Source organism: Tyto alba, unplaced genomic scaffold, assembly GCF_018691265.1.
Source record: "Tyto alba isolate M040663 unplaced genomic scaffold, T.alba_DEE_v4.0 Super-Scaffold_1000006, whole genome shotgun sequence".
Lineage (NCBI taxonomy): Eukaryota > Metazoa > Chordata > Aves > Strigiformes > Tytonidae > Tyto > Tyto alba.
The window spans coordinates 14,220,080-14,235,872 of record NW_024881272.1 but is presented as its reverse complement, the minus strand read 5'-3'; the positions used below and the strand labels follow the sequence as shown (position 1 = coordinate 14,235,872).

General features: G+C 36.6%; 1 protein-coding gene across 2 annotated transcripts in view; it reads left to right on the top strand.

Moving 5' to 3' along the window:
• Positions 1–5: 5 nt before the first annotated feature.
• LOC104366976 (uncharacterized oxidoreductase ZK1290.5) overlaps positions 6–15,793 on the top strand; it is a 53,178-nt gene continuing 37,390 nt past the window's right edge. For both annotated transcript variants that reach the window (XM_042803606.1, XM_033000397.2), the window contains exon 1: positions 6–172. In XM_042803606.1, the coding sequence (XP_042659540.1) occupies positions 88–172 (85 nt within the window). In that variant the 5' untranslated portion in view covers positions 6–87. The remainder of the gene's footprint in view (positions 173–15,793) is intronic.

Here is a 15,793-nt window from a genome sequence, read left to right as displayed (position 1 = left end):
CCGCGCTTTGCGGCGCTCGGCGGCCGCGGGGGCTGCCGGGAGTTGTAGTCCCCAGCGGGGAGCGCGCGGGCCGCAACCGTTAAACGCATGGAGACCTCGGAGGGGGGTGGGGTGGATGGGTGTCCCGTGCTGCCGCTTGCCAACGGCCGGAGTATCCCGGTGCTGGGGCTCGGTAAGTGCCGCGGCGGAGCTGGCAGTGGGGCTGGCTGGAACTCGTGGTGGAGACGCCTCCCTCTGAGGGATGTTGTGCTATGTGGGGCTCACCGCAAGGCCCGGCTCGGCCACCTCGTCAGGGTTTGGCCTGTAGGCGGGCTCGCCTCGGTGAAGTCGGGGTTTGGAGCCTCCTGCTAAGGCTGCTTGTGCTGAGCTAGGCAGGCCCTGTGCCCCTCCAAGAGCTTACTTATTAGCGGGTGAATCTTCGTGGCCCTGTTAAACGGGATCTTCTGGGCCCCACCTGCTGCCCCGCAGAAAAGGAAGCTGCACAACAGGTGCTTTTCTGCTTGCGAGTACAAATCTCCCTGTCCGTTTTCCCCAAGGTGTTTCTTATTTGATGGCTTGGTGTTGTGGTTTTGGGGCTGTTTTTTTTTCTTTTTTTATTGTTTTGTTGTTTTGTTTTGTTTTGTTTTTCTCGAGGCTTGGGAGCAAACTGTTTTTTAAAGCAGACTTTCAGGCCTGAATTATTCTTATTGGCAGATTTTTTTTTTTTGTCAGTTGCACCTGTTGCCATCAAAAAGCCTGTGTAGGAATCAGCTTTGTGAGAGTCAGAAGGCCTGTGCCTTGTGGTTGCAGGAACCGTGGCCTCTGTGTATGTTGAAAGAATTCAAATGCTGTTAAGCCCTGGCAACATGTCAGAATCTAATGTGGGATTTTTTTAAAAAATGTTTTTTCTTCTTTATTGAAAACCAAGGTTTTGTGACTTATTGAAGTTTAACAAACACATGTTTTTGGCTGTTGTTTGTAAAAATGCATATGACAATTTTCATGTGTTTTTAGCAGAAACAAGTGCCCAAAAAGATGAAAGTGTAAAGGGAAATTAACTTTTTTGTAATTTACACTTAATTTTATTATCAAATGTGCAGTGAGAAGTTGTGCAATAGAATTGGTTAAACAATTAAAGAATTTGTTTTCTGAAATAGGAATATGAGGAAGAAATGAAAAGTCCTTACAAAATTGTGTTAGTTGTCTGAGTTAATGCTAGTAATTGTTCAAGAAAGCTATTGCATTTGGTCCTAGCCAAAGACTAGAGGCTAACCAGACTACAGTCCTGCAATGAGGACTTGAGTATGGAAGCGTCTGTGAAATTTGAAAGGATTATTTTTTTCCTCTCTTTTCACCCCCACCCCACCCCAAGGAAAAAAAGCATCTATTTTCCTTCAACTTTTTGAGAAAAGGGGAAAAGGATTTTTTTTTTTACTGAACTGTAGATGATATAAACCCAAGATCGGCTTGCAGTAGAATACTCATTTTAGTTGTACAGAGGGATATCAGATTTATTCTGAATTCCAAATGTATCTAATTGGTGGTTTTGCTAATATTTAAAAAAAAACAAACTATTAAATGATTGAAGGCCATTTTTCCAAGTCAGCATAGGACCATGTGAGCAGAGGAGGTTTAATGCCAGTAATTCTGTGGTGTCAGAGCACTGTCCATGCTTACGAATAACAGATGAAGAGACCATTAACTCTCCCAAAACAGGAGTTGTAGCAGGGTGCCTGGAAGCCATGCCACAAAGAAGCAAACAGTACCATACATGTGCCAATGACCATTGCATACTTCACCAGATCTTTCTGTTTTGTTTTGGTTTTTTTTTTAACAGTTGTCTTTTTCTATAATTGACAGTAATTAGTTTTAATTTCTTGTAAAAGGACTTAATTTATGCCTTGATTAAAGCCTCAGATTCTTTTGGCATATTATTTGAATGTCTCTTTCTGTCTCTTCTGAAGAGTCTTTCCAGAAGCCTCTTTCATTCATAACATATTCTAAAACACAAATACCCTTCCCAATCAATCTTTCATGATGCAATTTTATCACAGGTCAATTCGATATCCCAGATTTTCCATTATTTTACATACAGATCAGAGGCGCTTATGTTCTTTGTGACACTGGAGTTAATCAGTCACACAAGTATCAAGTTAAGCTATAAAATAAAATTACCCTTGTGCTCTTTTCATCTTTATCCTATGAATGTATACTGACCTCAGAGCCATTATTTAGGATTTTCTTTAGTATAAAGGAGGGCAAAATTGGAGCTTTGGATTTTAGAGCGTATTAAGCCACTTAAGTCAATAGGAGTTGGCCTTTCATTTTAATAGAGCTGTTTTTCCATCCAGAAATAGTGAGTAGATGGAGCTTGTAATGCTTGTTTTGAAGTACCTGAAGTAATTTCAGCTGCACATATTAGTTAAAAAGGCTTAGCAGCTCAACATCATTGGCCAAAAGATTTTTTAAAAAGATTTAGAAGTCTAAAAAATGTTAAGTGCTTTTACCATGTATTTATGTGCGTACAGATTCATAATATGTGGTATGTGTATGCCCAATGTATGAATTTGTTATTTTGCTATCTAATAACCTTAAGAATACTGGATGCAACTGTCCCTTACACCAACCCTGTATAATGGGCAAAAAGGCCTATGTTGTTCAAAATTACTATCTTTTTTTTCTTTTAGCTGTCTTGTTTGGGGGGGTTCGTTGGCTGTTTTAACCTGCAATACTTTTTGCCAATTTAGTTCACTTGGAGATTTTCTACAAAAATAAAAAAAAAATAGTGTTTTTTTTGGTACGTCCCTTGTTTCAGTGTATGCTTAACTGTATTCCACAATATCTACAGAACAACCTTTTTTTTTTTTTTTTTTACTTGGAGATTGCAATACATTTCTTAGGGTATTGGAAGAATAAGCTGACTAGAAAGTAGACAGGCAGAAGGACTCCTTTGTACTCTCTGCCAAATAGCATGCTGCTTGCTGTCCTTCTGTTGTGTTAGTAAGTACTGAGTAGTTGATTGTCAAGCCTGAACTGAAACCACACTAAATGGGTAGTAACACATTAAATCAAGAGAATTATGTTTGAAATTTTCTGGCCTAGTAACTTCTGTCACATATGGCTTTCAAGGCACATCTGTTGGCTTACAGTGGTGTCATGTACAGCAGGATTTGGTTCTTTGACTTCACTTACCTATTCTTGGCTTGCTAGAGTAATGTTTGACATATTGCTTATACATTCTGCAGCTTTTTGAGGATGTTCTAATAGATAGGTACCAGTCAGGTAATTTTAAGAAATTCTTAATATAAGCTGCAAAACATTGCGGATTTAAGAAAGGAAGGGGGGAAAAAAAAAAAAAGAGAGAGCTCAGGACTCACCACACTTGCATTTGTGGTAAAGCTATAAATACCATGATATGCAGCCTAACACAATGGGATCTTTATCTATGTTAGGAGTTCCCACTTAACTACTCTTTTACAAATTAATGGGTTATTTTTGTTACAGCCTTACTACATTAACTAATGTTTGCCTCACAAAAAATTTACTCAGCTATAAAGTAGAGAACTATCTTCAATGCAGATGCATTTTCTGCAAGGCCATTTTCTGCAGTATTTAAGATTTGGTTGTTTCTTTGTCATTTCTTATCCCTCTAAACATGCAGACATAATGGTTATCTATGAAAAGTCATCTTTGAGAGGACAGATATGTATGTTGCCTCTGTTGCTAGATAATCTATCTAAAAGCTTCAGAGAGAGATAAATATGCTGTGTTAAGATGGTTGCAACTCTCCAGTCATGTCAACTGGAAGGCAGCTCAGATAGGTATGCAAGTTATTTGCAAGTGATAAAACCCCTTGTGTAGCAGCTGAGAGCTGGTGTAGGAGACGCGTAAGGTAATGTGTTTCTTGGCCAGAACGTGTTACTCCAGAGAGAGAGGACAAAAGCAGCCTAGGATAGCATTGTGCCAAAAATACTGTTCCTTCTGTTCAAGCTTCGGTTGTCAAAAGGTGTTGTGCTGGTCATTTTTTTAAACTGGGTTTCCTTTTTTTAATGGGTTTCCATGTCATAGCTGCTTTGACTTCCAGATTTGTGTAGGAGAAGTTCAGTAAGTTTGTTAAGGTTTGATGCAAAAGGGGAGGCAGGACAGAAGGAAGTTAAGGGACCTTTCATTAGGTTACCATTCTCTATCTGATGCTCTGAACTTGCTTACACAAGCTGGTCTTGGTGAGGAGGATCCATTTCTATTAAAATGTATGGTGAGAAAGATGGATTTGTATACCAGAGAAGGCTATGTATTGTGCAAAATTTATGTTCCGTCTGAAAGGTCATTTGGAATAACATGCTAAATTCTGTACACCCAAAATTCTGTATTTACTTACAACACAGTATGAATACACATCTATCTGTCTTGTGTCCAGCAGAAAGACGAGTCTACCAGCAATGGTAAAACAAGCTGACTTTCCTGAGACACCAGCCGATTATAAGGCAGCCCACATTTGTGTCAGAAATATGCTGTATAGCTGAAGTTTTAATTAACAAATAAAAATAATCTGCATCTTGTATGATTATAAAAACTGTTGATAACTTTACATTTTTTTAAGGTTCGATTCTAACAACTGTGTTAGCCAACATTCATATGAGAAGGGTCAGGCATGTTTACGGCCAATGATAATTTTCATTACAAAGGCTGCTTTCAACTAGAGTAGGCTTAAGCCTAAAATGAATTGGCATTTGGCCTTAATACTTGATACAAGTGTAAAGCTATGCCCCAGAGAGTACATTACCTCATAATAGCTGTAGATTGCTTTAGAAAATTGATACATTCACTATCTTGCTAATAAGACAGCTATAATTTCTTTCCATATTTGCAAGACTTTATTAGTGCTTTAGAAATACAGGGCAAATAACTGATAAAAAATTACACTGTTTTGAAGTTGGTGTAGTTACACTTTTTCATAGGAGCTACATGCATCTGAGAATTATGTACTTTGTGAGTCTTTGTACTATAGTAGAGAATTACATATTCTTACATTGTCTTAATTTAACTACAGTATACTTGGTGCTTATCTAAAGCAGCATCCTCAAAAATGGATCTCTTGTCAAAATGGTACACACAATATCATCCTCTTAAGGCTTTGAAAGAAAAATGCATGCAGTTTGTGATGTTCACGCTTACTTCTGTTAAGTAGGAAGCCTCCACGTAAAGTTGTCACTCAACTTTTTTTTTTCCCCCTTTTATATGTGAGGGGTAAATGCAACCCCTTAAAGCATTTTGGTATAATTCTGTAGCACAAGGGCTTTTCCTCCTGTAACTAAAATATTAGGAAGCTTTTTCAAGGTTGTGTTCTGAATGGTTAAATTCAGCATGGCATCACTCTTTGTTACAAGGCTTTGTGATATAAGGGGAAACTTGATAAAGTCTCTTAATAGTAAAAAGTATTTGATTTGTTCACGAACTTTACCAACACACTTCTCTGCTTTATTCTATTAAAAAAAAAAAAAAATTGCCATATTACAAAAGGTCCCCAGAACACCATTTACAGACATCTCTTAAGGCTTGTTCCAGCTCTCTCTAGTGAAACTATCTTCATCCCCTTGATATGGTAGCTGTATTACCATTAGAAGAGGGCTTTTTTGTGTTTGTTTTTTTTTTTTTTTTGGTTGATTGTGTCTTGTGGTTTTGGTTGGGGTTTTTTTGGGGTGGTGTTTGTTTGTATGTTTGTTTTGTTGTTTGTTTTTTTTTTTTTAGGGATGGTTATAATGAAATTCAGGGGGGTTGGTCAAATAGCATGTGATTTCCTGACAAGATGAAGATGTGCTGGTGATACCAGAAATTCATAGAACATTTTTGTATAAAGTTGCTTTTTATGTAATCCTTGGGGTAGCTAGAATTAATAACAACTTGATGAGATTAAAAGTTCTCTAATGATCCCCTCCTATTAAAGTAAAAAATTAATTTCATGCTTGTTTGGGAAGGGACTTCAGGACAGGCAATTATTAAACAAAATAATCAAGTCTTTATACTCATTGTGCCTTACCTATGTCACACACAGTGAGTATTTTATTAGTAGTAATGATGTTCTTTACGGAAGATCATTCAGGAATGAACAGTGCCTTTATGTTAGGCACTGTAGCTGGGAAAGCAGACAGGTACTGCTCTGAGTAGCTTCTAGTCAAGTAGCCAAAGCCTGGGAGGAATAAAAATCAATCCTAATAAATAATATAATGTTGATTAACTTACACCACTACTATCTTGCTGAAATTGCATTTTTACTGCATTTGTCAGTATGTTGCACTACTAACACTGTGAAATAATGCACACAGACGCACACATAGTCCTCCATACTCAAGGGAAACCATTAAAATATCTCTGTCCTCATTTCAGGGCATTCCATAGATAAGATTCCTGATATTCAGATGTAACTTTAAGTAAATACATCGTAAAAGTAAGTTTTTACTAACTTTGCTGATTGCATTATTTAAGACATTGCATCATTTGCATTGCAACCATACAAGACTTCTTGTATTGTTCCTAGTTCTTTCCACAAATGGGATTTTTCTGGAGAAAAACACAGAATCAGACTACTCCACTTTGATTACATCAGGTTGTGTTGTGTTTTTTGGTTTTTTTTTTTTTTTGTTTTTTTTTTTTTTTTGCTTTGGTTTGTTTTTGTATGTTAAAATGCTACACATAACTTGAATCTTAATGCTGTATGGAAGTATTTTAACAGTTCCTTCCACTATGTGTTACTAATCCAGTTACCTGCTACCTAAGTGTCAACCCTAGAGTTGCTCATATTCATTCTTAAGGTTTGCTTGGTCAAAAAAGACCCAATCTTGTAGGGATTGGAATCAGATGAGATTTTGCTTTTCAATTAAATGGCAACAGAATCAAGCCTTCACTTTTTGTCATTCTCCACTGTTACTGCCTTTTTTTTTTTTATTCATGGCTCTTGTTTCTTCATGGCTTCAGTTCTTAAGGAAATTTATGGAACAGTGGTCCTGATACCAAGACCTATGGCACTTCCCCCTATCAATCTTGTCCTGTAATAAGAATTGGCAGCTTATTTCTTCCCTTTGTTTTATGTCTTAACCATTTTTTTAATTCTGTTGGGACTTTGCTTCTCACCCATGGTTACCAAGTTGCCTTAATAGCCTCTTGTGATGAACAAAATGCCACATCTATAAATCTTTCTGTCTCAATTCATCCACCGTTTCAGTAGATCTGACCTTGAGAAGTTGTACTTGAGCTTTGAGGGCCTCCAGATATTTAACTTCTCTCATGTACAAAATGTGGCCCTATCCCAGGCGGCTGTGTATTTGTAGACACTGGAACAAAACAGTATGCTCTCCTAACCTGACTAAGCCTGCTGAGCTCCTACCTTCCTTGCTTTCTTCTAACTTCACCTACTTCCAGTCTGGTAGTGTTTTATTCCTTGAAGAAGACCAAATTCTGTACAAATGTTGTTTTAAAGGGAACTAGTAAATGCATCTGGGGCAAAATGCTGGGCTGATTTTTGATTATATCAGAGTGTACACAGTACAGAATTTTTTTTTTTTTTTTCTGAGGAAAAGTGCTGTTTTGTCCCTACTCGCTGTACACCTACAAATCTATGAGGTCAGCTTTTTATTTTTTTTCTGAGGATTTTACCTTATTTATATTTTGACATATGAACTGCGATTTAATAGCAGAAAGATAGCTTGCTTTCACATGCTGGATTCACTTCGGTAATCACCCTCTTGCTGATGTGATACAGATGAATTATAAATGTCCATCACTAAATCCAAGTAATAAAAAACAGATTTAGGTTTCTATCTCTGTTTAAAGCCTCTGTGAGTATAAGCAGAGGTACTTTGTGTATGCTTTTAGATTTCCTGTTGCCATTAATACTTTTAAGTGTTGCAAGCTTAATCGCCCCCTAGATGAACAAACTATTTGAAACCAGTTTGAAATTAACAAAGAAGCAAGCTCCAGTGTATTTAACTTTTGTCTTTCACCATGTTTCTGTAATGCAGAAAAATTACACCAAACTTTGGGGGGCGGGGGCGAGAAAAAGAAAGTTGGCTTTTATCTTTCAACTTTCATGTTGCAGATTTTAGTTATCATACCTTTTTTCTTTGCCAGAGCTCCCTAGCATAGTTTTGGCAACATCGAAAGGTGATGTCACATGTTGCTGTAACGTAAATTACAGTAGTTCCTCACGCCTCCAAAGGGGAAGGAGGGAGGTTTTGATTCCTAAATTTTCTTCAGTTCTTCTAATGTTTATGCCAAGTACATTTAGCATGGAGAGTGATACAAAATCTTCATTATGGGGGGAGAGGGGAGAGAAAGGGGAAAACCATCTTTGCGGCTTCACATCGGTTTCATAACTGTAAGGTCTGTTCCCCAGGCTTAATGCCTGAATGGAAGTGCTTTGCATTCTAATACCTACTATTCTAGGGTTGAATGTGAAATGTAGAGGAGGAGCTACAAGAAACCTTGTTTGTCCTGAAAACCTTGAGAAAATACATTTAAATTCTTAGATGAAGGGGGGAGGGAGGGAAGCATTTGATCAGAAACATTCTTTATTTTTCAGTTTTACTTGGCACTAGGGATAGCTGAGTTGCTGCTGTCCTTCGAACTGATGAATGCAGTTAGTTAGCAGACAGGCAGTGCAAGTCTCAGACCTTGCAGTGTCAGGGGATATTGCAGCAGTAGGACCTTGTCATGATTCACAATTGCACTTATTCTGTGAGTAGTCTGGTAGGTATAAAGGGTGCTGTTATATCAAAAATTAGCTATTAGCTTGAACATCATCTTGAATTAGGAGCTTACAGTTATGAGTTATTGTACATACATTTTCATTTTGTAAGCCCCATCACTATAAATTGTAGTTCTCTTTATAATTTTTTCTATAATATTATTTTTACAATATTCTAAGTGGTTTTGATTTATTGGTGTCATGGTCAACTACACTTTTTAAAATTGCCGTCCCTCTACTTGGTTGTGTGTTCATTATGCTTAATTGTAAACTATTTACATAAGTTATTTTTAAGTCAAATTTCACAGCAGGAATGATTGTGATAATGTCCTACTTAAGTACAGAGTATAGGTTTAATGTTTTTTTTTTCTTTTGGGTTTTTGTTTTTTTTGTGAAGTTGATTGGAGGAGGAGAAAATTGTCACAGGTTGTCTCATTGTGAAGTATTTACAAATATCTAATGTTGTTCATCAGTTAATGTAATCTTTATCAGATAGAGTAGTTTAAGGCAATGTATTGAAAGGGAGAAAAATAAAATTAATATTTTTATTCAATCCATTTATTTGCTGTACATATCCTTATTAGTTATGAAGTTAAAAGTTCTATCAAGGTATGATAAGTACTGAAAGTAATTTCAATTGAGTTAACAAAAGGAGTAAAATGAAAATCATTTAAAACTGGTTCACACCAGCAATTCTTTGTGCACTATTAACTGCTAAGATCTAGTCACAAAACATTATTCTGAGGAGAAAAGGTTTAATGAACCCTAGAAATTGGATTTGATTTATGCCAGAAAATCTGCCTTTTCACTGCTTGAGATTTCTATGGAAGGAAGCCACAGTCTTTTACCAAATGGTTTCTAAGGTAACATCTTATAGCAGAGCATCTGAAACCAATTTGGTTGTTAATGAGAAATAGTTCTCACGGCGGTGGGAAAGTGTGGACTGAAAGAAAAGGCTTCAAGATTTGGCAGTCTGTCTGTAAAGGCTTTTAAATAAATGTGTGCTGCTGCTCTGCTTATGAAATTTCTACAGGGATTACACATTTGTAATTGCCTTTCAAATGTATAGGTCACTTTCCAGAGTTGTCCTTTAATTAAATTTAATAGAGAAGTTCTGCAAAATAAATAAATTTGTATACAGCAGCTGAATGTTTTAAATAGTTGGCACTTTCCAGTGGAAAACTCTTTACTCCTATAGAAAAAAATATTTGCATTGTTGGGTGATAGTGTGTTTTTGCTGCTAGAAATGCATCAGTGAATTGGTGCCGTATCAGAACCACAGAATCCTACTGATGATAGATGCTACTTTCAGACTTCCTGGGCTTGTGAGACACATTCTGAGAAGTTGCCTTTATACCTCCTTTTCTAAAGTTCTGACTAGATAAATGGTAGGTCAGTGATGAGAGATGTATGGTCATTTTACAGTAGAGGATCTGAATATCCTTTACAGTCAGAGCCTTTTTGGGATGGAGGGAATAGAGTGCTGCTGTCAATAATGGCTCATTGCCATTTCTTCCTTCCTCTCAGGAAGAGAGAAAACTAGCAATTCTGGCCTCCCTTTCCCTGGATACATAATAAACATGTAATGGCTCTCTCCTACCCTTTTACATTGCAGCAAGGCTGTATTCCTGCATTCTGTTCCTTGGTGCCTATGTAGAGTTGCCTGAGTAGAATTGCATGGTTTAAAATCATACTTGCCTACTTTTCTTCCTCATGTTATTGAATTCTGTGAGCTTATTCTGAGTCACACAGGATAAAAACAGTCTGAGTCACCCTTTTGCACTAAGCAATGGATTATATTTAGGGAAAAAAAAAAAGGAGAAACATTATCAATGTGAAACTTAAATATATATGTAAAAAAGGCTTTTACAGAGGCAAGAGAAACTTTATGGTGTAATCTCTAGACTTTACATAGGCCAGGTCTATTAACAATGTTTCATAAGCATAGTGATACTATTTAGGAACATGAAAATACCCCATTCATACAGTACAGCTGTAATGCCATAAAATATGTATAAATGCAGTGAAGACCTCTATCAGGAATTCTCTGGTGAATCATCTTATACCAGTATGTTGTTGCATTGTGGAAGTACCTGTTTTACTGCAGTGCTGGCAGGGTGGTCCTCACTGTCCTTTGAGGTTTGCAGAAACAAATTCATGCCCATGCTTCAACTACTCAAGCTCATGTTGTCCCATGTTTGTAGACAACCTCTATTGGCAGCTGTTTGTTGGAGTTACAGCACTGCATTCTCATTTTCATGTTGTAGCCTCACGAAATGTAATTATTCCTGCAACTTGTATACAGCTTTAATGGCCTTAAATGACTGAGTTTTACATAAGCCTGTGTGTTGCTTTAGTTCTGACCAAAGCATTGGTTATATAATACAAGTCTGCTCAGTGCCTCTCCATTGTCACTGACATTGTCCTACCAGTTCTTCTAGAAGCCCATAACCTCTATAAGTTCTGTTCATGCAAGGGCAGCTGCTCCATTATATATACATTAGATGCTACACTTAGACTCTGAGTAAAATGTCCAAGTTATTTTGTAAAGGTGATTGTGATTAAATTTGGATCCCATAACTGGAAATACTCTGTAGTCGCTTTATGAAAATTGTAGAATATAACAACTTCATAACAAGCTTGACTTTCTTTGATTTCACCTGATGCAAAGGGAAACCCTACACTCTGTCAACAAAGGAAGAGAGGATGCTATGAATACTTTGTCATGTGATGCTAAATACAATTTTCAGAGATTTTTACCCTGTTAAGTAAAAAATATGCTGAAATACAGCAGTAACAACACTTGGGTTCTAGTGCTGTGGTTGTAGAAAGTTCAGTGTGATGTGATCTGGTTGTCTGAGAGCAACTCTAGGGATGTTGTTGGGAAACATAATGGAAAGCAGGGCTCCAGGAGACAAGTTCAAAGAGGAGGTGTTTCTGATCATTTGGTGGTTGGCTTGAACACGACTGTGATTTGGTGACTGTTTTTTGGGTTGGTTTTGGTTTGGTTTTAAATTTTTATTAAAACACTGACTATATCAAATTATTTAGCTGCTGCTGCTAAAGGGGTGACTTTTCTTGCCCCGTCCCTTGCCCAAAATTTAGTGTGTTTTCCCCTCTGGGGAGCTATTCAGATTAATGAATAATTCTAAAACTATATACATTTTTGTCCATTTAACAATCTGTATCCAACTATCCGACAATCATATGAATACAGAAGTAGGTGGAGGAAGAGGAGGAAGTAAGACAGTAATCAAGGAAAAGGCAGCAAGTAAGCATTGTCTATCATTGAGCCATTTCGTAGAATAGGCATGTGGTTTTGTGAATGATTAGCAATAAACCTTGAAATGTGTTATATGTTCATTTGCTCTATATATAGGCAACATTTTATGTTTTATCATCAAATTTGCTCATAAGGTAATTAGTGAAATCAAGCTATATTGACACCAAAAACTTTAATATATTCGTAAGATGCATTATGTGTCCCTAATGTTGATGTAATGTTGAAATAATAGAAATAAAACTAATAGAACAAGATATTTCAAGCCTATTATGGTATACAATACCATATATACAATGAGCACGTAAACATTGATAAAAGGATGTTTGAGCTTTTGTTTTGGAGAATTCTTTTCTCAAGTGATTACTTGGGAGATGAAAAATAAATCAGCAAAGGAATGGACATTTTTGTAGGTGTTTTTGTCAACTGTTTTGTTTTAGTACTGATGTCAGAAGATCATTAATCTCTGTTAGGATCTCTAAATATCCTGGCTGTGGTTTCACTAACAGGAACTCTTCTAATATAAGCGATTCCAGATTTCAAGTAGCCAGTTATTCATGTCACAGAACATTTTTATGTATTCAGGTAAATAATACCTTCACATTTCACAAAGAACATGAAGACATGCTCCCCCACAAAGGGAGGAAGAAAGCAGGGAGAGAAAGTAGGTCCTGATTCACTTTTGAAAAACTGCTGGTGTTTTGGATCTCTATCTGTAGTTCTACAGCTTCTGTGAAGGAGAACAGAAACTTTAACAATGCTGAGTCGGCTGAGATGGTGCATAAAACTTGGCAGGGGGAGACTAGCGTTTTGGTTTATTAGTTGTTTTACATTTTGGTATGATGTTTTTTTGGGGGGAAACAGGAAGGGGAGAAGTTGGTTTTGTCTTTTTAGTGGGTTGGTGGAGCGTTGCTGATGGGGGTTTGTTTCCCTCAGCCCCCTGCCTCCAGCTGCATTGTGAACAGGGTTCTGCCTTCCTAATAATCTGTGGAATTTTTTACAGATTGCCAGAGCATGTTTCTCATCCCAGTTTTGATAGCAGTGTTCTTGAGGATCTCAAAGTGATGAGTAATCACAACAAAATAACAATGTAACTAACTAAGCCTAGTTTTAATGGGTTTGTGTCCTTTGGCATATCTATATTTCTGCTGTGGCATCCTTGTCCCTCTCAACCACCAATTTTCACAAAATCTATAGGCATGTAATTATCTCAGACATCATCAGATGTGTCAAATTTAGGTTAGCTCAGTCAGTGAGAGAACAGTGCTATTCCCCTAGGAAAACAAGTTAAAATACTAGCTAAAAATTAGGGAGATTTTCCAGACTTATTTATATTTTACTTCATTTATTAAAAGGAATTCCTGTTTTTTATCAGACAATTCTAGAATAAAAATATATTAATTCAGTATTTTTAAGAACAGTAAGAGGATGGAATGGAAGCTAGTTCATATTAATTTTAAATGCGAGATTGGATTCTGTCTTTAAATATACATGTACAGTGTGAATTACATCTCTGTGAACAAAGGGTAATGCCAAACATGTAAGAATGTTAAGGTGTTCAAATAATGTTAAGTCTGGATTTAAAATACTGAAAAAAAATAGAAACTTAAGTTACTCCACCTTTGACACCATTCTGCATCTGTGAATTGTAACATTTAATTGCATAAGTGAACACAAGAAAACTGATTTCTAAAGTCTAGAAGCTGTTAAGTTGGTAGCGTAATTAACTTAGAAATCTGTTGTTCATTATTAAGTTGGCTTGCAAAGTGGTAATATTAAATAATTGTTAAGCTTTCTTTTTAATTACTACTTAGTGCATCAGGACTGTTGTAGTTCACTTTTAGGCATAGAAATTGAGATAATTCCCTCCAGACTGATCTTGGCCTCTTTATTTCCTGTAAAACAAGAATTCATGCCATCACTGAAGGGGGAACAATAACAAAATTATTCTGAATTTTCCTTCTTTTCCACTCTCTCCCTTTAACTTAAAAGGGATAAATTAAAAAAAAAAAGAAAAAAAAGTTGTTTGTCCTAAATGTTCTTACTGAAATCCATTATGCATGAAAAGAGTCTGAGTCCATTTGCAAGACCTCTAAATGAACTCCATTCATTCTGTGCTTAGAAATGTCCATTCAGCCAGAAACAGACACAATAGTTACAACCTCATTTATTTGGCACCAGTACCAGGTTATTAAAAGTGAAGGGATTGTTATGAAAAAGTATAGTAATTTTTCTATGCTAGTTATATAATTATTTAATAAAATTCCTTTAGGATCTGAATTAATATAATAATTGTATATATATTCTTTCCCCATAGTTGCAATGTAGTAGCATTGCATTAATCTAAAATTCTTAAACATTCATGAAGATTTTGAAATAGCTGTTTGGAAAATGTAAGTTGATCTAGCTTGACTTACTTTGATGTAAGAAAATTTGTAAGGACATCTATTTCTACATTATTCAAATTAAGTGAGTTATTAATCATGATTAGTGACTATGGAGAAAAAAGTTTTAAAGTTTTGTCTTTTAAAATGTTAAAACTTTGTTTACATTTGGAAGGTAAAATTTGTGCATGTCAAAATTGTCAGAATGTAGTATTACAATTTAATCACTTTTAAATCCACGAAGATATATCAAGAATTCAATACTCCACATTTTGTGGGTCATAAACATAAAGTGGGAATTGTCCCACTGATCAGCAGAATGTCATGATTCTCAGGTGTACGTACATGTGTGGTATCAGACCATATTATATCATATTTTAAATGACTTAGAGTATTGAGCAAGATTACACATTACCTTTCTTTCTAAGATTAGGAATGAATAAAAATGATGAGCATTTAGGAGAATCTGGCTTGCCTTACATGCAAGTAGGACTTTTGTAAGTTCTTCTCATTCTTGCACGTGTTACAACATGTGTGAGAAAGTCATGCAGAGTCCAGTGGGTGTTCTCTTTCCAGTTCAGGTATAGGAAGTTCTAAGGATGAGTCTAAGGTAACTGTGTGTGTTTTCATTTGTTTCCTTCTTCTGCCAGTCTGGGTAGCTATATACACTTGTTAACTTTGTAACATGCAACTAATTACTTCTACATCAAACACTACCTTTGGAGGAAAAGAGAAAGTTAACAGCAAATACAAATTTCACTATATATTATATTTTTTTGACTTGGAGTCCTTTATTTCGATTCACCAGTGGCTGAAGATCCTGTTGCTGTCAACTGTCATGACTATAAAGGGCCCTTCTGAAGTTAACGGTGTAGCCATTTGTATGCCGACTATTTTTTATAGGACTAGGGCCTTTAAGTGCTAATCATCATCTTAGAAGGTGGCTTTGATAGCCGACTGGAACTGACTGAGCATTTCCTCCAACAAACTGTAGAAAATACTGTTTGTGGGAAGTGTGAGAGAGGGTGAATGGGTGAGGGGCTCATAGCAGGAAAAACAACTAACAGGAAAGGGTAAGTAGAAACATCATCCTCCTTGCTCTCAACCAGTTCTTTATCTGACAGTCCTCCTGCTGGTTGCCTTTCCTGCTGAGTCTCCTCCTCCTTCCGTCCCCTTGACATGCAAAATACGCATCCAGTGAATACCTACACAATGAGAGTTACAGTACTTTGTTACTGAAACTCCCTGTATGCCCATTCTATAACTCTTGTGTAGGATTCCATTGTTTTGGCTACTGCTGAGCTTGACATTATGTGAATTGCACCTGCAGTATGGCCTGGTCTGGGGTTGTACAATGCAATAATAACTTGAAGCTGACAGGAGTTCAACAGAGTAAAGGTTTCAGGATAT